General features: G+C 40.3%; 1 protein-coding gene across 2 annotated transcripts in view; it reads right to left on the reverse strand.

Annotated features, from left to right (window-relative positions):
- Positions 1-26,625, reverse strand: part of ANKRD12 (ankyrin repeat domain 12) — a 110,381-nt gene that overhangs the window by 8,583 nt on the left and 75,173 nt on the right. For both annotated transcript variants that reach the window (XM_026661138.2, XM_026661135.2), the window contains 2 exons: positions 18,888-23,632; positions 4,194-4,292 (listed from right to left, as the gene is read on the reverse strand). In XM_026661138.2, coding sequence (XP_026516923.1) covers positions 4,194-4,292; positions 18,888-23,632 — 4,844 coding nt within the window. The remainder of the gene's footprint in view (positions 1-4,193; positions 4,293-18,887; positions 23,633-26,625) is intronic.

Genomic DNA, 26,625 nt, shown 5'->3' on the forward strand with positions numbered 1-26,625 from the left:
GAGGGAGGCGGGGCTGCGCACTCCGGCGGATCAAAGCAAGTTTGATATAACGCAGTTTCACCTATAATGCGGTAAGATTTTTTGGCTCCTGAGGACAGCGTTATATCGGGGTAGAGGTGTATTAGCCAAAGCTAGATGCTTCAGAGGGAATGAACAGAACAGGCAATCATTGAGTGATCCATTCCGTGTCGTCCTCTCCCAGCTTCTGGCAAACGCAGGGGACACTCAGAGCATGGGGTACATCCCTGATCATCCTCGCTAATAGCCACTGATGGACCTATCCTCCATGAACTTATCCAGTTCTTTTTTGAACCCAGTTATTGTTTTGGCCTTCAGAACATCCCCTGGCAAACAAGTCCCACAGGTTGACTGTGTTTAGTGTGAAGAAGTACTTCCTATTGTTTGTTTTAAACCTGATGCCTATTAATTTCATTGGGTGAACCCTGGTTCTTGTATAATGTGAAGGAGTAAACCACTGGTTCTCAACCGGTAGTCCGCATACTCAACTATGTCTAAGGAGTCCACGAAAGTTTTAAAAAACGGACTGAACAGAATTCAACTGTATATACAGACAATAGATTTCTGAAGGGGTCTCCATTCAAAATTTCCAAAGGGGTCCTCAAATGAAAAATGGTTGAGAACCACTGGAATAAATAACAATCTGTTATTCACTTGCTCCACACCATTCATGATTTTATAGACTGCTATCATATCCCCCCCTTAGTCCTCTCTTTTCCAAGACGAAAAATCCCAGTATTTTTAATCTCTCCTCGTATGGAAGCTGTTCCATACCCCTAAACATTTTCGTTGTCCTTCTCTGTAACTTTTTTAAGTCTAATTTATCCTTTTTGAGATGGGGTGACCAGAACTGCACATCGTATTCAAAGTATGGGCAAACCATGGATTTATATAGAGGCATTATTATATTTTCTGTCTTATTATCTATCCCTTTCCTAATGGTTCCCAACATTCTGTTAGTTTTTTTGACTGCCATTGCACATTGAGCAGATGTTTTCAAAGAACTATCCACAATGATTCCAAGATCTCTTTCCTAAGTGATAACAGCTAATTTAGACCCCATCAGTTTGTACATATAGTTGGGATTACGTTTTCCACTGTGCATTACTTTGCATTTATCAACATTGAATTTAATCTGGCATTTTGTTGCACAGTCACTCAGTTTTGTGAGATCCCTTTGCAACTCTTTGCACTCTGCTTTGGACTTAATTATCTTGAGTAATTTTGTATTATCTGCAAATGTTGCCACGTCACTTTTACCCCTTGTTCCAGATCATTTATAAATATGCTGAACAGCATTGGTCCCAGTACGGTCCCCTGGGGGACACCACTATTTACCTCTCTCCATTCTGAAAACTGACCCTTTATTCCTACCCTTTGTTTTCTGTCTTTTAACCAGTTACTGATCCACAAGAGGACCTTCCCTCTTATCCCAGGAGTGCTTACTTTGCTTAAGAGCCCTGGGTAAGGGACCTTGTCAAACGCCTTCTGAAAGCCTAAGTACATTATATCCACTAGATCATCCTTGTCCACATGTTTGTTAACCTCCTCAAAGAATTCTAATAGATTGGTCAGGCATGATTTGCCTTTACAAAAGCCACATTGACTCCTCCCCAACAAGTTGTGTTCATCTGTGTGTCTGATAATTCTGTTCTTTACTATAGTTTCAACTAATCTGCCTAATACTGACATTAAGCTTACCAGCCTGTAATTGCCAGGATTGTGTCTGGAGCCTTTTAAAAATATTTAAAACATTAGCTATCCTACAGTCATCTAGTACAGAAGCTGATTTAAATGACAGGTTAGATGCCACTTAGTAGTTCTGCAATTTCATATTTGAGTTCCTTCAGAACTCTTTGGTGAATACCATCTTGTCCTAGTGATTTATTAATGTTTAATTTATCATTTGTTCCAAAACCACCTCTACTGACACCCCAATCTGGGACAGTTCCTCAGATTTGTCACCTAAAAAGAATGGCTCTGGTGTACGCAATCTCCCTCAGTGAAGACAAGCAAAGTATTAATTTAGTTTCTCCGCAATGGCCTTATCTTCCTGGAGTGCTCCTTTAGCACCTCGATCGTCCAGTGGCCCCCCTGATTGTTTAGCAGGCTTCCTGCTTCTGATGTACTTGCACTTTTTTTTTGCTGTTAGTTTTTGGGTATTCGGTCCTGGTTTGTGGTACTAAAAGAGCAGAATGCTCTCATATGTAACTTGGTTTAAGACCCCACAAAGCCCAGGGCTGGCCCTGATCTACATAACATTGTATTATATTTCCACTCAGTCAGTGATCAAAATAACTAAAATGTGCAATTTAAATATATACAGAATTTGGTAGAACATCTGAGAAGACAGAATTTTGTGTGTGCTAAGTAAAAGGAATTTTTTTTCATTAGGTATAAAGACTCAGTAAGGCCATGATCCTGTATTGTGTAGCTCATGGCAGACTGCTGCATTTGCAGAAAGCTTCATTGAACTCTGTATTGGTACAGAAGTCTACCTTTATGACATACAATGCAGGATCAGGACCCAATATAACATTAAAGTAGAATCACAACTGAATTAATTATTATACTTTCCTCAAAGTAAAATTATTTAGAAGTTCTATTTATGGACCCAAATATCCCTAGAGTTCAAGCAGCTAAAAAAATAACTAAATCTGCTATAAAGTGAATGAGAGACTCCCATCAAAGGAAAACAAGAGTGGATTTGTAAATAGACAATCTGAACAAGGAACAGCTAATATTATGGAGAAACAATAGCCTCTCCCTAAAGTTGCAAGCAGTTTTCCATTCAAAGGAAGATTCTGGCCCACCTCTACATTGTCCAAAATAGGTCCTTTGTGCTCGAAGTTTCATATGTTGTCTTTGATAAAGATACCAATCTTAGAAAAAAATAGATGTTTTTCACTTTCTGAAAATTCTAATGCTTTTTCTCAGGTTATCTTAAAAGCAATTTGACCTACAAACTTCACATGTGTTTCATTCAAGAATACTTGTGATCTAGTGTACAAGCTTTGTTTGCAAGGGTCTAAAGGAGGAAAAATTGGGAAAAAATGCCCTAAATCAAAATTCTGGGTTAATGTACTCATTCCTGATGGACAGTTAAACTCCTCAGACTCTTTGATTTTCTTGGTATAACCTGTTGCATTAAAAGACTTTAAAAGATCCCCAGACTTTTCCTTCCTAAAGTATGCCGATTTCTTAAAGCCCACAGCCCAAAAAAACATGTTGAAATAAACATTTAAAGAATATGCATTCACAGATAGATAGTCTTCCATTTCTAACTTCCACAAAGTCTGCAAGTGTAGCCATAAAAAAAATGTTGGTGAAATTCTAACAAGCAGGAGACCTAAACATGTTAAGTATCAGAGGGGTAGCCGTGTTAGTCTGGATCTGTAAAAAGCAACAGAGAGTCCTGTGGCACCTTTATGACTAACAGATGTATTGGAGCATAAGCTTTCGTGGGTGAATGCATCCGACGAAGTGGGCATTCACCCACGAAAGCTTATGCTCCAATACATCTGTTAGTCTTAAAAGGTGCCACAGGACTCTGTTGCTTTTTACAAAACATGTTAGTTAACATTTGTAATCTAGGATATATCTTTCAAAGCCAGATAAGTCTCCTGATTTAAACTGAATAAAACTCTAATTGAGAATTATTACACCACGACTCAGACCCAGTTTTATTATTATTAATTAACTAACAAAACGGACATAAATTGTATTATTTCCTTAACAGAGTACAAAACAGTCAAGTAAACCAAGTACATGCCAGTTGTAATATTTACTAGAAGTATTGGCATTCAAAAAAAATCCAAAATGTCTGACTTTCTTGGTTTCCCACAGTTTACATGGAAACTGCTAGTTGGACAACTGAGCAAATTTTCATTGCAATAAGCAGCAAATTGCAGCAAGTTCTCATGTTAGTATATAAAGGACTGTTGTGTATATTACCTCATGTACAGTACTGAAATTATACTGTGTTATTGCTAGTTTGATCTGCAGTATGAATGTGTGCAACATTTCTCTGAATTGTAAAACAGCAGTGTAAGGAATTTACTTCTAAAAGCAATGTTAATTTAACATTATATATATATTAAATATATATATAGACTAGACTAAATGTATATATATAAGTTTAAAATAGGGAAATGAACATTTTTCTGTATTCTTACCCTTTCAATACTGTGCTGTAAACGCAATTTCATCCTTACAACTTCCTGTTGTCTAAAAAGTTCTTTAAGTGGATCTGACAGTGATGGTGGTGGTGTAATCTAGGAAAAAATTGTTACAAATTTAAATTTAACATATAGCGTTTACCTGGACTGGCTTTATAATTGCAAACATGCATTTAAAAACAAAAGCACGAACAGAATATTTTTCACTGGAAAAGTATATCATCCAGCCCCAGGAACGTAACTGAATTCACAGATTTTTGTTGTAATCTATTAATTGCATCACTGTGTACCCTTTTATTAAATCACAGAATTAAAGATTAATTTAAAAAAAAGTTAAAATCTGTCCATCTGTGGTTAAGTGCAGTTTAAAACAGTTATAAAGAGTTCTAAAGGAAAGTAAATTATTTAAGCATTATTTGTTATGTGTAGACAGTGCCTTTAGGACTGTATAAGACACACAAAAGAAGAAAGTTCCTATCCCAAGGATCTTGCAATTAGAACACACAAATGAGACAAAATGCACTGGAAAGTCCAAAGGAAGTATTTATAGAAATGGTATTGATTTTGAATAATGGGTAGATGACTTCATTTTTAAAGTCCCACTCCTAGATAGCAAAACATTCAGATATATTTCCATGTATGCTGTTTTGTACTAGTATTTGTTTGAGGGCAGTTACACATGTTTATTATTATATGGGACTCTTCAGATTTAAATGAAGGAAATAAGTATTATATAGTTAACTAATCTGTACAACAAAACACTGTACACATAATTGTTTGTGGTCATGATACTAACCAGACAGCAAAATTAGAGTTGTCTGAGAGGTCATCAGAACCCTGAAATGTTTGTTAAAACTTTGTCCAAGTGTTCTTGTTTTATATATACCACATTTCCATATTTTTATTCTTTACCTAGCTTCTTACCAACAGTGCAGAATATTTCATAACTATTTGATAAATAGAAGAACACTTGATACTGCTTTGGATGGACTACTCAAAACTAGCTGAAATATTGTTTGCCATAACTGGTGTCTAGATAGCACAGCAGAAATACATTTATAGATGAATAGTAATATCATCCACTGTATATAAAACTAACAAATTGATCTAATATCACACGTTACTATTGATATGTTTGTGGCTACTCTGAAATACAAGGTATTATACCTACCTCACACTAAACACATGTTACATTAAGGATATTTTTGGCATTGTGAAAGAGTGATGTATCTATAAAGATTTATTTAATGACTGATATACTGAAATAATTTTTACCATAGAATATGAAAATGAAGGCAGTCTCTTTTGGAAGCAGGGTTTATCATGGTAATGAACAAATCCCTTTTACTACTTCATATAAATATATATATACTGCCTGAAAGACTCATACTGCTAACATTATGTATCTACTTTTTATGAAAAAGCGTTTGGTCTCTGGACAGTTGAACAAAACATATAGCATTTGCAATTATGTTCAACTCACAGACACATTTTTAAATAGGCTTAATGCATATCTCGTCATAGCTGTGGCTATCTCTTATGGTTAATTATAAAGGGGTAAAGGAGATCTTAAATCCTGCTTAATAAACAAGGGAAATTCCAGACACTCAAAATTATGTTCTCTAACATACCAAGAATCTCACAGTAAATATAGTGAATTTTGAAACTCCCTAATATAGTCTGGCTTTATAATCTAAGATACTACAAATAAGTGCCATGGCATTCATGGAGGTATTTAAAAAAAAAAAAAAATTCCCCCCCCCCCCTATATAGTAGCATACACAAAAAGACCCAAGAAGTGGAACTATTCTATATGGTCGATATAGAACAGTTATTTACCCAACAATAGTTGTGGTTCTTCAAGATGTAGTCAGTGTGGATCTTACTATAGGGGCACTTGCACCTCATGCACATGATATCGGATCCTTTTGAATAGCAGAATCTATCAGGCCACATATGGGCCTCTGCCTCCTCACTCTCCTGTGCAAGAGAGGCTGCGAGTTTCCCTCAGTTCTCTTATAATTCAAAGCCTGTGTCAGCTGAGAACTCCAAAAGTGGGGATGGAGGGCAGGTCACAGGATCTATGCTGACAAAACATGAAGAATCAGTTACTATAGGGTAAGTAACCATTCTTTCTTCTTCAAGTATGTGTAAACGTGGATCCACTGTAGGTGACTTGCAAGCAGGATCCCCTTAGGATGGTGGTAATGAGGAGTTCGAACTGAATTCTGTCAAAAAGTTTGAAGGACTGCTCTCTAGAATTTGCGGCTAAGTACAATGCATAATGTTTGACAATGTTACTTCACATCATCGCTTTGCAGATTTTAGCATATTTTGAAAGTAGACAGAGAATATCGCTTGAGCTGTGGTGGAGTCTGTCTTGAAGTTCAGTGGGATAAGTACACCAGCCAACTGCTAACACATGATATATTGTTTATCTACAGTACTTATATATTCTCTGTGAGGAGATGGCCTGATCTTTAGAATAGCCATCAGAAATAAATGAGAAGCCAGTCTGAACAGTTTGGTTTGGACAGTGTAATAAAGTAAGGCTTTGGAAACATCTAGAGTATATAACTTCTCTCCTGGTATGGAGTGGGGCTTCGGGAACATGACTGTTAATCAGATGATTCAGGTAGAATTCTGAGACCTTGGGGATGAATTTATGGTGAGGTTTCAGCATCACTTTGTTCCTATGAAATGCTGTGTAAGGAGGTTCAGTCAATAGTGATTGAAGTTCACTCACTCTCCTGGCCAAGTTGATGGCAACTAGAAAGGTTGTCTTTGGAGTGAGATGATATAAGGAGCATTCTGAAAGGAGGTTTGAAGGGAGCCTCCATAAGCCTGAGAAGGATGATACTGCGGTCCCAGTAGGAGTAGGTGCTCTGACCGGTGGAAAAGCTTTGATACTGTCAGGTGAGAGGATGACTATACAGGCGGATAGCACTCTGAGATTGCTATAAGGTGAAACTTAATGAATCTGAACAAAAGGCCAGAATGTTTTAAGTACAACAAGTATTCAAGGATCTTCAGTATCATAGTCTGCGCTAGGCCCAGGCTATGTTAAGCTGTCCATGCAGAGAATCTCTTCCATTTTAATAAGTCTTTCTGCTCTGTATCAGGATCTCTTGGACCTGCGGGGAACAGTTTCTGTCCGTGATTCTCACCCAACCAAAATCCATGTGCCTTCAGATGCAGTGACTTTAGGTCGGGATAGTATCTGACTGTGGTGTTGTGAAATCACATCTAGGCAGTCTGAGAGCTGGATAGGCAGTTGAACGGACAACTTTAGCAGGTCAGTCAAGTAAGACTGCCATGGCCAGTCAGGAGCTATGAGGATGATCGTGGCGCTGACTCATTTCATTTTAGATATTACTCTGGGGATCAGTGGAATCAGCGGAAAGAGATATAGGAGGTCTTGATTCCATTATAGAAGAAAAGTGCCTAGTAGTTGTCTCAGGTTCATGACCCCTCTGGAACAAAAGTTCTGATACTTGGCATCCCTGGTGGCAAAACAGGCCTAGCACAGGAGCCCCCCAAGGATGGAAGATTGTCTGCCAGGAAGTCCTCCAGATTGTTACTAAGTTCTGGGAGGTAAAGAGCCATTGGAGTTATTCCATGTTGGTGGCATCATGTCCAGCGCTTGATAGCTAGAAGGGTGATGAGCAAGTGCCTCCTTGCTCGTATACATAGTGCATTGTACATGTTTTAACATCAGGATCTGTACCATGGAATTTTGAAGAACAGGAAGGAATGCCATACAGATTAGCCTGATGGTTCTGAGTTCCAGGACATTTATGTGAAGTTTCATATCTTTTGTGGACCAGGTCCCTTGCACTTGTAGATGGTTCAGGTGGGCTGCCCAATCTGTCCCTGATGTGTCCATCATTAATGTCATTGTCAAGGAAGGGCCAGAGAACGGTACTCCTCCTTTTACAGTCTTGGATTCTCACTATTTATCTCAGTTTTGCAATTACTTGAGGTGGCACTAAGACCTTCTTGTTCATCTGATACCTTGCCAGATAATACATTGACCTGAACTAGAGTTGTAAAAACTGCAGATGAAGTCTGGCAAATGGTGTAACATAAATGCAGGCTCACATATGGCCTAACAGCCCAACGTAAGTCCATATTGTCTTAGTCAGGTTCGATTCCATCTTGAGTAATAGCAACTGCAAAACCAGGAACCTGTCCTTGATCAGGTATCCTCTGGTCGACCTGGAGTCAATTACAGCTCCTATGAACTCTATCTGTGATGAGATACGAGACCATTTTTTGCAGTTCACCAGGAGGCCTAGCTGGGTGAAAGAGGGAATATTTTAGTCACACAACCATCTCCTGCTGGGATGGAATAGCCATTGATGATGATGTTTGTGTCCATTTGTCAGACCAAGCCTGGTAGAAAGGAGCAAGGTGGTTCCTGAAGGTGGTGACAGGGTCTGGACTGGCTCCACTGTAACTCCCGACACTTGAGTCAAACATTCTGCATCTGGAAGAGGAGAATGATGGGAGTCTCCTGAAGCATCAAAGTCTTTTTCTTGGTGGGTATCTGGACTGTGAGTCCTATGAGTAGGATGGTGTCCTTTGCCTCTGTTGGAATTGATATTTATATGGCTTTATCACAGATTTACCAGGTTGGTGCTATGCCCCAGCCTTCAGTCTCCTGGGAGTAATTCCTTTACTGTGCCAGATCACCAGGGTCCATCCACATAGCCTCAATGATTCTGTGATTCGGCCTTTGGGCTCCAGCACCCCCCCGAGAACTCCTACAGCAAATCCACCTTCTGAGGGAGCAATGCAACTGAGTAAGTATTGCAGTGACAGAGAGTAGCCTTTTCAAAGCAAAGTAGCATTGATTAGTCAGTTGGAATACAGCATCAGAGAGTCATCAGATTAGCATTAGGTTAGGGAATAGCCAGGTTTAATAGCATCCATACTGGTTGAAGCAATGGCTATGCCAAGCCATGATTCTCTGAGGTCCATCTTCACTCTCTGTCCCTGTATGTGAGTCTCTGATCGCTGAATGAACCTTAAAAGAGAGTCCCCATGATACTTCATACCTTTGTTTCCAGTTGCAGTCTTTTTACTCTGCTTCCTTCAGAGAACTGAAGGAAGTAGCCTGCTCTTGGCTGTCCCACTCATTAAGTGTTAATGGACAAGTTCTTGGCTCTTCCATTGTCAATGTAGGGTCTTTCATTCACATGTGTGTAGATTCCAGCGAGTCCTTGTTAATCTGGTTCCAATCAGGACATTTTACATACTTCAACTCCCATTCTTATCTCCCTTGTCCCAGGAAGGAGAATAACACCCCCCCCACACCCATGTCCCATCCAATGGGTGGCCATACAAAGTGGGTAGGTACCCTGAGTCTTATATATGGTTCATAAAAATATTACAAAATTCCAACATTCATCACAGACTCTCAAAAGGGAGCCAGTATGTAATTCTCTAATTATCTCAGAGTAGCCCTTGAGTTTTTAAGCAAATGGTGCTCTTCATCTGTTCTGTTGCTAAAGAGTTCCATCTCTTCAAAGGGCAGTCCTCGATGGTGAACTGTACCTCCTTGGGAATGCTGGCTGCTAGCATCCATGAGGACAGTATCATGGCGACAGTTGTGGCCATTAATCTCATAGCTATATTGGATGCATCCATGGCCACTCGTAATGCCTTTCTGTGACCATCTGGCCCTCTTTTTATATGTCTTTTAGTTCTTCCCTATTCTCCTGTGCAATCTTGGACAAAAAGGGTGTGACTCCTTCCCAGGTGAGGAAGTTAAATTTTGTCAACAGGGCCCGACTGCAAACTATCTGGAGCTGTAATGAAGCAAAGGAATAGGCCTTGCACCTGAAGGGTTCTAGTTTCTTAGTATCTTTTTTCCTTGGGGTGTCCTTTGTGGACCTGGATTTCTCTTGCACCATTGATAACACCAGAGTTCCTGGATTTGGTTAGAAATAGAAATGCCTGAAAACCTTTAGAGGCACCTGAGTATCTCTTTCCACTTGTTTGGATGTGGGAGGAAGAGTGGCCTGAGACAGAGTGCCTTCACTGGCTTGAGTATAACCTTGTTGGTTGGGAGTGGAATCCTGGCTAGGCATGTGGAGTTCAGTATTGTTGGGGCTGGTGTCACTGCCTCATCTGGCAGCAAGGATGATTCTTTGGGAGAGGACAGAGATTATTGCTGTTCCTCTGTCACCTCAAGCTGCTCACAGAAACTGATGTCCTGCTTCATCATGTGTGGCCTGACTAATGACACCACTTGACATCCCAGCCATGCTTAATGTTTCATTCAAAACTTGATGGATAGAGTTCTGGATTTGTCAGTAAAAACCGTGAAAGAGCCTTTGGATACACCCCCCCTTCACTTTTGTTGCTCTGTTTTTATGTTCTAGGGCACAGCTCAGCAACGTTCGGCACGCGGCTCGCCAGGGTAAGCACCCTAGCGGGCCTGGCCAGTTTATTTACCTGCTGACGCGGCAGGTTCGGCCGATCGCGGCCCCCCCTCGCCGCAGTTCGCCGTCCCGGTCCAATGGGGGCAGTGGGAAGCGGCGCGGGCCGAGGGATGTGCTGGCCGTGGCTTCCCGCCATCCCGGGCCAATGGGGGTGGCGGGAAGCTGCGGCCAGCACATCCCTCGGCCCGTGCTGCTTCCCGCCGCCCCCATTGGACCGGGACGGCGAACCGCGGCCAGTGGGGGCCACGATCGGCCGAACCTGCCGCGTCAGCAGGTAAATAAACTGTCCCGGCCCACTAGGGTGCTTACCCTGGCGAGCCGCGTGCCGAACGTTGCCGACCCCTGTTCTAGGGCTTCATCTGAACCAAGTGCACAGAAGGGAGCTGGTGACCTTTTAACAACCCAATTTCCCTTTAAAAATTCCTCCATTTTTCTACACCTCTTATTTCAGGGAGGTACCAGGCAATCATTGCAGTATAGCTAGTTAAATCTAAAGCAAAGAAGAATTTAACAAAATCTTCCAGTGCTGCAAGGCTACAACACGGCTACCCCTCTGACACTTGAGAGCGAGAGCTCGCTTTCTTCTTTGATGTGTGAGAGGGGGATAAGCTCTGGGACATGTGTAATGATGCTCTCCAGTAAGGCCAATATGGCATGTTGTAAGGATACTGGCCAGGTCGAGGCAGGTCACCGCAGTGCCATTCATGTCTTGCTTGAGGGGAGGGTCCTAACTAAGAAGCCTCTGGTATCCTCCTTAGGGTCACTTTCTGACATATGGGAGGGGGGGGTCTCTGCTTGATGTCAGCAAAATCTAGTGGATTGGAAGTATTCTCTCTCGAAAGATGGTACCTTAGAATAGTGTAGCCTCTGAGCCAGGATATTTCAGCAAAGGACATCAGCTACTCCACTAGGATATATCTCCAGACCCCGATGGGCTTGGCCTGATGTCAGTGTCAAGTTGTCACTTGTGTGTGCCATACCAGAAACCTGTGTTGCATTTCCAGTCTTAGAAGCAGTGGATGACTTGCAGGCTTTATCTCTGAAGGACTGGTGTTTATGCTCTCCTTGCAAGGTGATCCCATGTGGTGTTTGGAGCCATGCTTATGCTCTGTCCTGTCCTGCCTCTCTGTTGCTTTTCAGTGCCAGGGCATAGGTATGAGAGCTATCAGTACTGAGGCTGGTGCCAAGGCTTTTGTCATCAGCACCAAGGCTGTCAGTGCCAGTATTGTTGGCATCCTCACTGATGCCTTTTTTCTCACCAGATCCCAGATCATGGTGCCTGCTTGAAGGCATGCTCAATAATGAGAATTTCTTTGGTTCTGATCTGGCAGTTATTGCTTCCTTAGGGTCAGAAGTGGTCCACATGGACTGTTTTAGCAGTAGTTTTTTCTTGAAGACCTGCCCACTGAGCACCAGTCCAGGATGTGGCTTTCCCCTAATCAGAATAGTCTTCGACTATGTCCGTCAGTGAGGGGGATGAGGCTGTCACAGGGTGGGTAGGGTTTGAATCCTGACAGTTCTGAGTATGCCAGAAGGTGTGGCAGCTAGCACAAAGTGCCTCATACTGCTGTACAGAGAACTTACTGGAAAGTTTCTCCTCTCTTTTCTTTGGAAACATCAAATTTTGGGGTTTGTGAAATAGTAATAGTAGTAGTTCTTAGAAGATTTGTGAAAAAATGAATTTTGAAGTTCTGAAGAAAGTACCACTCGCTGGATTCTGTCTCACTGCCATGGGCAGTAAGAGGGAACTGAAGGAGGGTCGCAGTTGCTCTGCCCTTTATGCCCTTTCATGGCAGCATGAGGAGGCACAGCCCCAGACACACTACTCAAAAGACTTTGATCTCACATGCATGAGGTGCATGTGCACCTACAGTGGGATCCACACTGACACAAACTCAATGAAGAACTTTGTGAATCTGGGCTGATTTTACTTAGAGTATTTCTTACTGTGAGGAATTTTCCATGTACTTCATAGACAATATCCTTCTGGGATTTGGACTGGATTGTGTGCCTCCAGGGTAGTGGGTTTGAGTATGGCTGAGTCTATCAGTTTTATTTGTTTTTGTTTTTTTTGCCAACAGCCTATCATCTCCTGTTTCATTATACAGAAATGACTATAGCCCCAGTCTTATGTCAGACACTTTACTGAAAAATGAAGCAGAAGATCTTTTTCTAAAATATAAGTATCTTCTGTAGTGGAGGAATAGTGACAGTTACAGGCAAAGTAAACTTGCTTTGTCTACAGATATTTTTATTCAAGTTTATCCAGTTATGCAAGTTCTCTTTTAAAATAAAAAAATGGACAAGTGTTCACACTATCTTGAACAACCTGAAGCTTTTACCTTTTTTAAACCCTCCCCCCACCCCCCAATTCACATACAATCACCATCACTACCCAAATTCACATACAATATGTAATTTCACAGTAAAAATAAAAAGCAAAGAAAAATATCCTGAAACCAAATTTAAATAAATTCCTCCACAACGTACATGACAATTCTGCCTCTGTGAAAAACTGATATTGCACATGGGAAAAAATTTATTTTTCATACCACTGAATACTGCTTTTTAAAAAAATGAATACTCAGCATATTGACTTTCATACGAATAACTAAAAGGGAAGAAAAATGTTACTTCTTCTAATATTTGTTAATAAATCTTCACTAGTCCACATTAATCGGACTTCAGGTGCACTATAACTGCACATAAAGACTTCTTAAGAAGAATTTTAAACAAACAGCAGGTGGCACCATTAAACTGTGAATTAAAACAACTTCATTATTCAAAACTCAGGTGACACATTCTGCAATGGATTTCATTCACATAACTTTTCCTATTACAGTGGTTAGCTATGGTTTGACAACAGAACATCTATTTTAAATAGCAACTGAAATCCCCCCCCCCCCGAGTTACAAAGAAATAAAGGATTAAATATACACTCTACAGACGATTTCCCCCCCAACGCTTCAATGTCCAGCCTTTTCTTTTTTTAAAAAACCTTCCTTTTGTTGAGCACTGGATATGACTACATTTGGTGCCCAAAGACCACTCATAGGGTGGCTAGAGGATTGCGGCTGCTGCTGAGTAGTAAGTTCATTCCCTCTGCAATGTTCCCAGGAGCTACTGGCCTAGGAAGAAAGATTTGAACCTGAGTCTCGGTAGTGATGAGAAAAACCCATCTTTCTTTTTTTCCTGAATATATATCCTTTCAAGGTTTATCACACATCCTGATTTGACTGGGTCCAGTCCCATTTTGAGCAACATCATCTAGTGTGTAACCCAGGGCAGAGGAAACAAAACAAGTTTCTCTCTTAAAACTCAGGGTGAAATCCTGGCCGCACTGGGCATGCCTACAAAACATGCTAAATCCAGGATCTGACTCAGGTTTAAGCCCAAGCCCAGCTTCTGTTTACACAGAATATAGTTTGACTCAGGCCAGGAACCCTCTCTGAACTTGGGCGCTGCTGGGAGGAGCGGGTCAGAGACTGAATCCCACTGTGATACAGATCAAAGCCCAGGCATTCTATAATGTTGACACAGCTCAAGTCCGGATTGCCAGACTCAAGCAGGGAGAGTCCACCAATGCTATCCCACAATCCCTTGGGGCTGCATTTCCTAGCCCTTCCATCCTAGTTGCTTCCCAGGAACCAGAACAACCTTCTGGTTCAAATGCAGCTGCTCAGCATTTAATCCTTCCATAAAGACTGCTCAACTGGAAACACAGTTAACCCTCACGCGTATTAGCATGAACAGCACTAAGAAGAATCACTGCATCGAGCATGCTGCTAGCTCGCCAGAGGAACACAGCCCTCTGGTGCCAAGTGAGCAAGATGTTCATCTTCAGCAAGAGCACAAGAAATGGTTCACGCTTCCACTTGGGTCACAAGAAGGTTCTCCATTGGTCACCACATCCAGAGCTGGATTAACCTATCTCTGGGCTCTGACCTAGGCAAACATACACTTTTCCCGGCCTGGGAGATTCTTGGGGAAGGAGGGGCATGTTGGAGAGCGAGCCTGTGCTGCATCCACTCTGCATTGGCAGCTCCTGTTCCATGGGGCTGTGCTTGTCTACCCGGCTCCAGGCATTGCAACCTGGTGCCCAGGGTCACAGTGCTGCTCAGGTTTGGCACGGCCAGAGGCTGCACCAGGTCTCAATGCCCAGAGAAGGGAACTGGGCCTAGCCGCACAGGACAGACGCTGCCACTGTGGGGGGAGTGTGGGCAGGCTAGCTCTCCAACCCCCTGGCCCTCCCTCTTGGGGCCTCGTCTCCACCACAGGCTGGGATTAGGTTTGTGGTGCCAAAGCTGAGGGTGCATATATGTAATGGTGGATTGCAAAGAAAGAAAAAATGCAGTTCATTGATTGCCTTAGTAAAAAGTTTGGGAAGCGCTGCCTTAAACTACAGGATGTTTGATGTGTCTGTGTCTGACTGACACACAGAGAAAACATGTTGTCAGAAGTCCTCTGCAGACTGCAGTCCATCACACAAACTGTTATGAGGGTGAAAGAGTTGACAGTGGTGGCTTCATGTTGATTTATTTATAGATAATGTTAAAAACATCATAAAAATGAAAATAAGGTGGTGTACTTCTAAATAGCATATATGGATTAATGTGAGGCAAAACTCAGATCCAAAGAGGTTATATATTTTTGCCTAAAGGGACCCTTAGTCTCAAAGAACTGTTTGGTGAATTATAACAACTATGTATGGTCTTGGGGAAAGACAGGTTTTGCACAAGAGTATTAAAGTCACCACAGGGAATTGCCTTGCATACTCCTGAGATGGAACAGAAGGCTCTTTATCCTCATCCTCCAGGTTCTTTGTCTATCCTTGCCTGATGAACACTCATGTTCCTCAGAACTGGAAAAGGCCTTACCAAGGGAGGATGCCCAGGGCACAGCCCCTGTAAATCTGGAAGTTTTACAAAAAGTCAGGAAAACGTGCAGTGGGTGCACAGTGAGAAATCCTGACTATGACTTCATCTGCTCCCATGCTGTTGGGGACAGAGAGGGAGGAAAAGGCAAATGCAAGTACAGCCTTAGAATCATAGAATATCAGGGTTGGAAGGGACCTCAGGAGGTCATCTAGTCCAACCTGCTGCTCAAAGCAGGACCAATCCCCAGACAGATTTTTGCCCCAGATCCCTAAATGGCCCCCTCAAGGATTGAACTCACAACCCTGGGTTTAGCAGACCAGTGCTCAAACCACTGAGCTATCCCCCCCCCCCCCATTTTAATAAAGAGTGGGTCCATCCAGGGCCATCATTAGGCATACCTAGCATACGCTGCTGCATAGGGCACCCGAAAATTTGGGGCAGCCCTGGGTCTTAGTGTCCACTCTCCAGTCTCTTTCTATCCCTGTTCTGACCCTTCCTGCAGGCTCCCACTACAGCTGGCTGCTGGCAGCCTGGTGAGTCTTCCTCCAGAGGGGATCTAGTACTTAACAGTGAAAAAGCCTTCCAGCCTGCCAGACCTATTAGCACAACACTGAAACTGTTAAAGAGCCATTTAACAGGCATTTGCCAACTCCCAGGTATATGCTGTCAGTTTCTGAATTTACTGACAAAAACAGTTGTGCATTACTGTAATACTTACTCAGAACATGTTAGTCTACAGGACCTTAGTTTAAAATCTGCTTTAAAAATATTTCATTTCATTAGTGTGTTGCTGACGATTATAAAATCACATCTCTAAAAAAATCCTTGCATAGATTTTTAGATGCACAATCTGAGTATTCATCTTTAGCCTTAAATGCTTGGATCTTCAGACATATAGTTTTTTAAATAAATCCTTCAAAAGACTACCCTAATCTAAAATACACATGCGAGCCCGGGCTGCTGTCGGGCGTAGAGGCACCAGTTTAGTAATACTGCATAGGGCCCCATAAATCCTAAGGATGGCCCTGGGTCTATTAGCAAAGAGACTTCCAAATACCCAGCTTCTATACATTCTGGCCTTAGCAAAGGCCAAATTGAGAAGCTTATGAGGCAGAGGTAGAGCTGGGAGAGCCATGGGGTTGGCGGGTCCTTCCCATTTATTATTTCATGCTAAATGGGCTGCAGAGGAGAAAATCCCATGGAGAAGAATACTGCTCATAGGAAGGTGCCTTCTCTGCAAAGGACACAGAATGGGCACCATCAAACATATAAACCTTACTGGTGGAATAATCAAAATTTTAACTCTTCTCTCCCCCACTGTCTTTGTCATGAAGGCAAACATGTAAGATAGAAAGACCTCATGAAGCGCTAAAAGTAGCCTTGAGACCCCAAGAGGCCATTAATAGGTTTAGAACATGAATCTTCCAGTCAAAGATGGATAAACTAATCATCCCTGATCTGAGAAAGCAAAAACAACAACCTCTTTAGGAAAGTGCAGTATGTGAAACTAAACTGGGAAAGACTAAGCTAGATGTATTTAAACACAACCTAAACTACCCAGATTTATTGGGATCACTGACATCTAATGTGTTTACTACAGAGACTTCACTCAACATTTTTCAACTGACCGACAGGAGATTTCTTGTAATGGTCACCTCCTGAAGAATGTTCACCAGACTTGTAAGTCTTGGGCTGAAGACTCTTTAGGTTAGATCATTTCTTACTTCTAACAATTTTTAAAAAATGAAACCATAAAGCCATCACTGTCAGAATATTAAGAAATATACTAATAAATAAACTGAGAATAATTGTGTGATACTGAGGACTTCAAGACCCAAAACAATAGGCAGCGGAAAGACTAATTGAGGGAGCTGTATTATACTAGTATGTTTACAACAATGTATATAACGTGGATTGTTGCTAAGTTTCAGGAAAATTTAAAACTTCAGCATCTCTTGTGACTACTTAAGAGGAAACTGTAACAATTGAAAGATTGTAAATTTGACAAACAATCTTATTAGTGAAGGATATTTTTCCATATTAAAAGGAAGGTTAGTATTTTTAGACTCTGACCTTGTCAGTCAGTCCTCAACTCAGCCTTCAATTGTAAGCGCAATTTGCACTTTTTGGAGCCACAATTAATTGCAGGCACATATTAGTAAATAGTGCAAATTACAGTTAGCCATCTACCTGTTTATGTCTGTGTCTGGAATCCAATACAAGGGTAAAGACAACAGGCACAAATTAAGTAAAAAAAAAAAAAAAAAAAAAAAAAAGGAGGCAGCCTCAGGAAAATCTGGCCATAACTTTCTACAAATGTTATCAGGAAATAGAACTATGATTTCAGAGATTCTTACAGCTGAAGTCTTTAATTTTTTTTTTACTTCTCTGGGCAATGGGTGTAATCTGCCTATATTTGAGTCTCTCAAACCTTCATAGAAATAAATTTGGTAAACTATGCTTCTCATCTCACATTAAGGACATTAATGGTATTCAATTCTTTGTACTTTTTGGCACAATCTCTAATTATTTGTATAAACTACATAATCAGTAGAGTTTAACATTAGCAAAATAATTATATGTATCTATTACAAATATTTCTCTTATTCAAAGGAACTATGAAGGACTTTGAATCAACAGCAACCACATTTTTGGCAACTATTTTTTACTTATTTAGTGCCCTTCATCTAAGTATCTCAAAGTGTAAGGTAAGAAGTATTATAAGTAAATTGACAGAGAGATTAAGCATAACGTTTTCAGAACTGCTTAAATTATTTAGGAACCTAAGTCCCATTGACTTTCAACTCTACCAAATAGCTTAAAACATTTAAGTAATGGTTAAATTACTGGCACTGTCAGGTTAAAAATAACATTTAAAGAACGAATGTCCCTACCTGCATTACTACCAACTCCTTAATTTGTTAAAACTGATACAATTCTAAGAATCTTTATTTACTTTAAAAAGGGAGGGGGAGGGAGAGAACTGAGGTCCTCAAAAAAGAAAATATAATTTTAGCATTGATTTCACTTAGCAAGACTTTTAAACTGGAGAATGCTTTTAAATATCAGAAACATTTTTTCTGTGCATACCTTTTACATACATCTTCTATTATGGTGACTGCTGTGATACCACTGCTCATTGCTTATGCAGAGGAAACCATGTGCACTCAGGGGCAGTACCCACAATACCATTAGTCAACATTGGTCAGCTTATGCTTTTCAGCAAATGTTCTCTGCCCAACATACCAGAACCAGGGATAAAAATTTCAAATGTGCCCAAGTGAACTGACAAGAATATGAAAGATATACAGTGAGCTGAAAACATGCCATTCATTGAATACACACCAAAAGATCTGGTTACTTACAGTTGGAATGCATATCTTGCTCAAGGGGTTGCCATCCAGTAGGTATGATCCATTGAAGGTCACATATTCATCGTAATACTGAGGTGCCTGAGGAATAACGCTACACAATAATTTACGTTTCTCTTCTATTTTTCTCCTTATATGCAAGTATTCAAAATATGGATTTGCTCTCTCTGAACTGTATGGCTGAATCTCTTCGAGTTTCAGAGAATCTACAATAGCTGCCAGAGACTGCTGGGTTTTCTCCTTAGCTTGCAGTAAAGAGGGATTCACTTGTACAGGCTGAGGCACACGTGACACCTTTCTTTTGCGTGGATGGTGTACTTGAGCATCATCTTCCTCAATTAATCTTATCCTTCCTTTTATAGATGCAGCTGACTCAGAGTCTTTTTCTGATGTTTGTGTGCAACCAATAGAATTCTGTTTACTCTGACTAGCAAGCATATTTGCTCTATTTCTAGTAATTCTTTGAGAAACTTCTTGCTGTTCTGTTTTATGATCCTCAACAGTTTCTTCTACTTCTAGTTTAACTGTCTGACTGTATTTATGTACTATTTCTTGTGCAGTTTGCTGTGAATTATCTTCCAAATTAGACAATGGGTACTGTGGCGGGTCATGTGTTGAAATATTTTCTCCGCCATCTATAGTGCAATTATTTTTATTAGCTGATTCATTTATAATTCCTTTTGGTATTCCTGCATTTAGTTCACATAGATCAATGTCAGCTCTACTATTATCTAAATGTGCTGAAACCAAATTTTCTAGTTGGGCTTTTTCATTTTGGATTTCTTGAGTGTTAGCTGTGCTACTATCTACTTCATCAGCATGAGAATTCTTGTAAATAATTTTACTCAACGCATAAGAATTTGTATTTAATTGTGAACAAGCATCATCTGCAGTAAAATCCTTTTCTGACAGTAATGTAGATAGAGTATTAGCTCTTCCAAAATTCTCTGAAATATCCTTAGTGACGCTTTCAGGATATACAGTGATAAGCACATTGGCCTTTTTAATATTTGATGGGAACAAAGTGTTTTCAGCTTCTCTTGTATTATTGGTGTCTGTGTCCAAAACAGACCTGGTAGTTTGAACTAGATTTTGTTGCTGTTGTACAAATATTGGCTCTTGATTGCTAATACCTGGTAAAGATATGTGTTTAGACATACACTCTATATCTGGGAGTGGCTGGATATGCAAAGAGCAGGGTGACTGTGAAGGCAAAAATGATGTAGAGCAGGGTGACTGTGGAGGCAAAAATGATGTAGATTCCGGAAAACTGGAATTTCCCACAATTTCAGTGTGTTGAGGTAAAAATTCAGACAGCTTCTGCTCTTTTAATGTCCTGTTTTCAGAATCATGCAATGCTATGACAGTACTAGTATCTTGCTCTGACATTCCATAACCTGAGCAGTTGGATCCATTACTTAATAAATTAAGTTTGTCAAAAGGCACATCCCATGGTTTAGTTAGCTGATTCAGACCACTTTGACTATATGGCTCTAGATGCATATGAATTTCTTCGGAAGGGCTCAACTGAGCAGTATTTTTAACAATATTTGTATCCAGTGTAACATGCTTGTTGCTACCAGTTTTAGTTGGAGAAGATGTAAAATTGGAATGTAAACCAGACATACTATTTTGAAAATCCCTTTCAGGCAAACTACAAGAAGATACTTCTGGTTTGGGAGAAGTGCAAGTATGACTTGGAACTGCTAGTAGAGCACTCTGACTATTTTCTTCAGATGTTCGAGGCTGTTTTGTGTGTTCAGAAATAACACTAGGCATACTGCATCTTCGCACTTCTACAACAGGTCTACAGTCATTTAAAACCACTTTAACATCTTCAACAGAAGCTGATCTAATGTAGGCTGGTGGAAGTCTGTTTGCAAAAGGAGGTTTAATGCGCTCTGGCAACTCTGCTAGGCTATCAGTCTCCCTTTCAAGAAGGGCCGGAGATTTGGCCAAAAATGGTGATTGTGAAAAGGACATTTGGGAATCAGAACCTTCTAGCATAAAGTCTGAATCATATTCAATTATGGGTCTTGGAGTAGTTACTGTAGTATGGCAAGAATCTTCTGAACTAGCAACTGAAACCATTGACACTGACCTGGAGCTTAGACCTGTCTTTTCACTTTCTGATCTAGGAGATCTATTTAAGTTGTTATCTAAAACTAATAATGACTTTCCAGAATTTGTTAAGTTCTTTATGTCTACAGATTGGGATCTACTACTTGTAGCATCTTTCAGCTGCTTCTCTTTCATGTAAATGTCTGACAATTCTGAGCTTTTTGAACGAATCAGCTCTTTGTTTTTTGATTCAGTTAGTGAATGTTTTGCTTTTTCTTTATCTTTTATCTTGTTAAGTTCTAAACAGGACCGATTCCTTAATCTTTCCTTCTCTTTTTGTTTTATTTTTTCTTTATGTTTCCTATGCCATTGTTCAATTTCCAGATCTTTAAGGCTAAGCATTCTTTCGAAACTAGTTTGCATTAAATCATCATTCACTAATCTCTTTTCTTTAGGTCGAGTATCTTTTGGTGTTGATGATGGTTTAGGCTTAAGTTTTTCAGATTCAAGTTTTAGTTTAGGAAAATTATTTTGCTGCATTTTATCTTTGTGTTTGTCTCGTTCTTTGTATCGATCTATGTCTTTATCCTTTTTATCTTTCTCTCTACCATCTGGAGTTTTCAGCAATTCATCTTTTGGTTTCTCTTTCAAGGACAATAATTTTTCATGCAATGCTTTACTATCTGTAATATTACATTTCCTCTCTTCTTGCATGTGCTTTGAGTTTGCTACTGTTAAGCTGTCTTTATCTCTGGACTTTTCCTTTTTCTCAGCCTCCTTTTCTTTGTCTTTATTTTTGCCTTTTTCTAGTTTACTATACTCACTTTCTTTTTCTGATAGTTTGACCTTTCTCTCAATGCAATATTTTTCTTTGCTTTCAGGCAGGTGTCTGTCTTTGTCAATCTTTTCTTTGTCATGTTTTTTATCAACTTTTTCTTTGTTTCTTTCTTTGTCATCAAGTTTTTTAATAGTACTAACATTTTTTATCTTATCATTTTCTTTATGACATTTATCTACTTGCTGGGAATTTGTCTTTTCCTTTGCTTTTTCTATACTTTCATTTAGCTCTGCTTTCTCTTTCTCTGGCTTATAGTCATGTTTTATCTTTTTCTCTTTATCTACATTTTTTCTTTCTACCTTCTCAATGTCCTTTTCTTTAACTGAGGTTCGCCTCTCAGCTTTTTCTCTGATGTTTTTTTCCTGCTTTTCAGTATCTGCTTCTTTTTCTACTAAATGCATACTAGCTGGCTCATCTTTAGTACCTACAGCTGAACAGAACAATTCTGTTTCTTTATCTGTGAACATGTTCTCTTTTTCTTCTTTTGTATCTTTCACTTTTTCATCCTTAAATAATTTCTCATTTTCCTTTCGGTTTTTTTCTTTTTCTTTCTCATCTTTAAAACTTCTCTCTTTCTGGACGTGTTTCTCTTTTACGGATTTATCTTCTTTCACCATAGTTTTTTCCAGCTTTGATTTTCTCTCTGAGGGAAGAGATTCATGGTCCATATTTAACAATGTATCTTCAGTTTCATCACTTTTAAAAAAGTTCTCTTTCCAAAATTCTCTATCAAACTCAATATTTCTTTGTACCTCTTTAGCACTATCTTTGTGTTTGTGTTTTTCCTTTTCTCCATCCTGTTCTTTTTTGTGCTTGTCCTTTTCTCTTTCTTTATGCTTCAGTTTATGCTTTTTAAGCGTTTTACCTTCCTTGTCAATTTTTTTCAGCGTACATTCTGAATTCTCAAATGCTGAACTATTTTCTTCCTCTTTAATTTTAGGACTAGATTTTTCACTCAATTCTAAGTGCAAATCTTTCTGATGCTTGCTTTTTTCTTTGTGTTTGCAAGATTTGCCACTAGAACTTTCCACTAGATATTCAGAATCTGTATTATGATCATACCTAACTACTTCAGATTGTAATGATATTTCAGAACCTCCTGGTGATAAGCATGTTTTAGTGTTTTCTTGCTTTAGTGGTGTTGACTGCTTTTCACTTAATCCACAGGGATGTTTAGGAGATTTGCTAGCAGTAATATGAAATAAGGGTAATGAAGAATCTTCTTTTGGGCTAAAAGATTTTTTAAACATCTCCTCCTCTCTAGCTTTGTCTAAAGAATCTAGTCCAGAACTAACTACATTCGTCACTCTAGTATTTTCCTTTTCTTGCTTTAGTTCTTGATTCTCTTTATTTTTGCTCTGATTTTTTAGCTTCCTTTTAACTTTCCCTTTTTGCTTGTGGTCGTTTGAGACAATATATTCTTTTTTCATTCTTATATCAGAGTTTGGAGTTTCTGAACAAGGAGGAGAGACAATCTTTTTGTCTTGAAGAATTTCTTCATCTGAACTTTCAGAACTTGAATACAAAACTCTAGACGGTTTCTGTTTTTTACTTTTAAATGATTTTGGAAAAACAACTTTTTCCTGTTTCACAAATAAATTATTTTCTATTTCAGACTCATCCTCTTTTCTTAGATCCTTTCGAAGAATACGTTTGTCATCAATCATTTTTATTTCATCTTCCTCATCATCTTTAAACTCATATTCATCAAGAGCAGTTGAAAGTGGTGCCTTACTAGGGACCATCTGCTTGCTGTCAATGACTAGAGATTCTTTTTCTGCTTCAGAATCAACATTCCCATCTACACTGGAAGGATTTACAGATGGAGCTTCTTCAAAATCTAGATTGAGAAAACAAAAACAAAGAAAATAATGATGGAGATATTGACAACTCTGAATCATATTATAAATATTATGGACATGTATGGATAAATCATTAATTAATTACAGAGGTAAAAATCTTCACATGACAAAATATAGAAGTTTACTGTTACACAATAGTTTTATAAAAGACAGCATAAAATATCACATATTCGAGAATTCACCAGTACTATTACAATATTGTCATATACTCTATACTTCAAAAGCCAGTGGTTTTAAAGTAGTCGTCTGACCTAACCAGACATCTTTTACACATACAAACTTAAAACCGAACAAAACTTTTTTTTTGCATCCAATAAGATTAACTATGGTAAATGTATTTACAGCTTTCAAATTCACAAAACAAATGTGAAAAAACAAAGAGCAAGAGTATGACTAATAATACATTATGAAATACAGTTTGTGTACATCATATAACAAGCAGTATATTAGTTTGTGACTTGTCAAAATCAGGATTACATTACTTTATATTTTCTACGGTTAAGTGAGTAAAATGTGATACACTGTTTTTCATCTCTTGTGAACTAGGACCAAGTTCTGATTCAATTCAGTAAGAATTTGCAAGTCTTATCTCAATTAATCACAAAATTGCCACTTACGGCTTGTCTACACGTGGGGTTTAGTCTGCAGTAACACGAGTTTGTCTGGTGTGAAAATGCCTACATACACACAACGTAATTCATTACAGTGCCCTAACTCTGCAATTACCAGAGTCCTCTTTCAAGCTCTGCTAAGTTTGATACAACTTGAGGTAGTGCAGCCTATTGTTCATTTGCATGCAATGCTGCCACGCACTACTTTGGCAGTCCTCCAACTGCTATCCCAAACTGCTTTGTGTGTTTGTTACTGATCTGTCTGTTTGCCTGTGTGCTTTCCACTGCTCTGGGATCAAGTTGACCAGATGTCTCCCTCCCCTGCTTAAAAACTGGCATAGGGCCAGAATCTGCCTATTTGCTCTTGGATTCAAATATATCAGCATCGCTGCATATTACTCCAGAAGCATTACAACAAGCCTTGAGCAGCTGCTTGGAGCTGTGCAAAGAGCCTAGATCTCTTCACCATCTGGGGAGAAGCATTGATGCAGCAAGCTCTTGTGGCCAGTCAACAAATAAAGACGTGTTTGTGGACATTGCTATGCAGATGTCTTCAAAGTGTCACAACCAGGATGCTGACCAGTGCCAGACCAAAAGCAACAGCTCAGGAGGACTTTCATTAAAACCAGGGATGCCAGAAAACAGAACAGTCGAGACAGAATATAATCTGTCCTTTTTTTGAGAAGCTGGACAGGATTTTGAGCAATGACACCATTACTGAACCCAAGGAGGGTTGTAGGTACCCTGCTGCGCCCCTCCCCTCCCAACCTATGCCGATGACAAGCAGCAAGAATCTTTAGAGGAGGAACATGAGGAGGGCAGTAAAGAGCTCTCCCCACAAAGCCAGGATCTGTCTGGGACTCAAGACCTTGAAACCAACTGTGTAAGAAGCAAGTCCAATTCCCAGCCAGATACCCAGGCTGAGATTAAGGAGGCAGATCCTAGAGAGGGAGCCTTAGCATGTAAGTATCTGTCTTTACAGCATATTATTCTATTCTGCTGTCCTAGCTTCTGTTCCCGGTGCCCCATGACCACAGCCATTTTTGGCAGATTTGAGCTAGAAGCTTCTCTGAGGCCTGGTCTACACTACGAGTTTAGGTCGAATTTAGCACCGTTAAATCGAATTAACCCTGCACCCGTCCACACAACAAAGCCATTTACTTAAACATAAAGGGCCCTTAAAATCGATTTCTGTACTCCTCCCCGACGAGGGTAGTAGCGCTGAAATCGACATTGCCGGTTCGAATTAGGGTTAGTGTGGACACAATTCGCCAGTATTGGCCTCTGGGAGCTATCCCACAGTGGACCATTGTGACCGCTCTGGACAGCAATCTGAACTCGGATACACTGGCCAGGTAGACAGGAAAAGCGCCACGAACTTTTGAATTTCATTTCCTGTTTGCCCAGCATGGAGAGCACAGGTGACCATGCAGAGCTCATCAGCACAGGTAACCATGCAGTCCGAGAATCGAAAAAGAGCTCCAGCATGGACCGTACGGGAGGTACTGGATCTGATCGCTGTATGGGGAGACGATTCCGTGCTAGCAGAACTACGTTCCAAAAGACGAAATGCCAAAACATTTGAAAAAAATCTCCAAGGGCATGATGGAGAGAGGCCATAATAGGGACTCATATCAGTGCCGCGTGAAAGTTAAGGAGCTCAGACAAGCGTACCAGAAAACCAAAGATGCTAACAGAAGGTCCGGGGCAGAGCCGCAGACATGCCGCTTCACGTCGAGCTGCATGCAATTCTAGGGAGGCCGCCACCACTACCCCACCCCCCATGCCTGACGATAGTGACTTAAGGGAATGAGTCAATCAAGGGGGCGGGTTTTCATCAAGGAGAAACAAACAGAACTTTCACACTGTAGCCTGGCCAGTCATGAAACCGGTTTTCAAAGCTTCTCTGATGCGCAGCGCTTCCTGGTGTGCTCTTCTAATCGCCCTGGTGTCTGGCTGCACGTAATCAGCGGCCAGGCGATTTGCCTCAACCTCCCACCCCGCCATAAACGTCTCTCCCTTACTCTCACAGAGATTGTGGAGCACACAGCAAGCAGCAATAACAATGGGAATATTGGTTTGGCTGAGGTCTGAGTGAGTCAGTAAAGTGCGCCAGCGACCCTTTAAACGTCCAAATGCACATTCTACCACCATTCTGCACTTGCTCAGCCTATAGTTGAATAGCTCCTGACTACTGTCCAGGCTGCTTGTGTATGGCTTCATGAGCCATGGCATTAAGAGGTAGGCTGGGTCCCCAAGGATAACTATAGGCATGTCAAGTATCAGAGGGGTAGCCGTGTTAGTCTGAATCTGTAGAAAGCAACAGAGGGTCCTGTGGCACCTTTAAGACTAACAGAAGT

Source organism: Terrapene carolina, unplaced genomic scaffold, assembly GCF_002925995.2.
Source record: "Terrapene carolina triunguis isolate 2854851 unplaced genomic scaffold, T_m_triunguis-2.0 Scaffold58, whole genome shotgun sequence".
NCBI classification, from domain to species: Eukaryota; Metazoa; Chordata; order Testudines; family Emydidae; genus Terrapene; species Terrapene triunguis.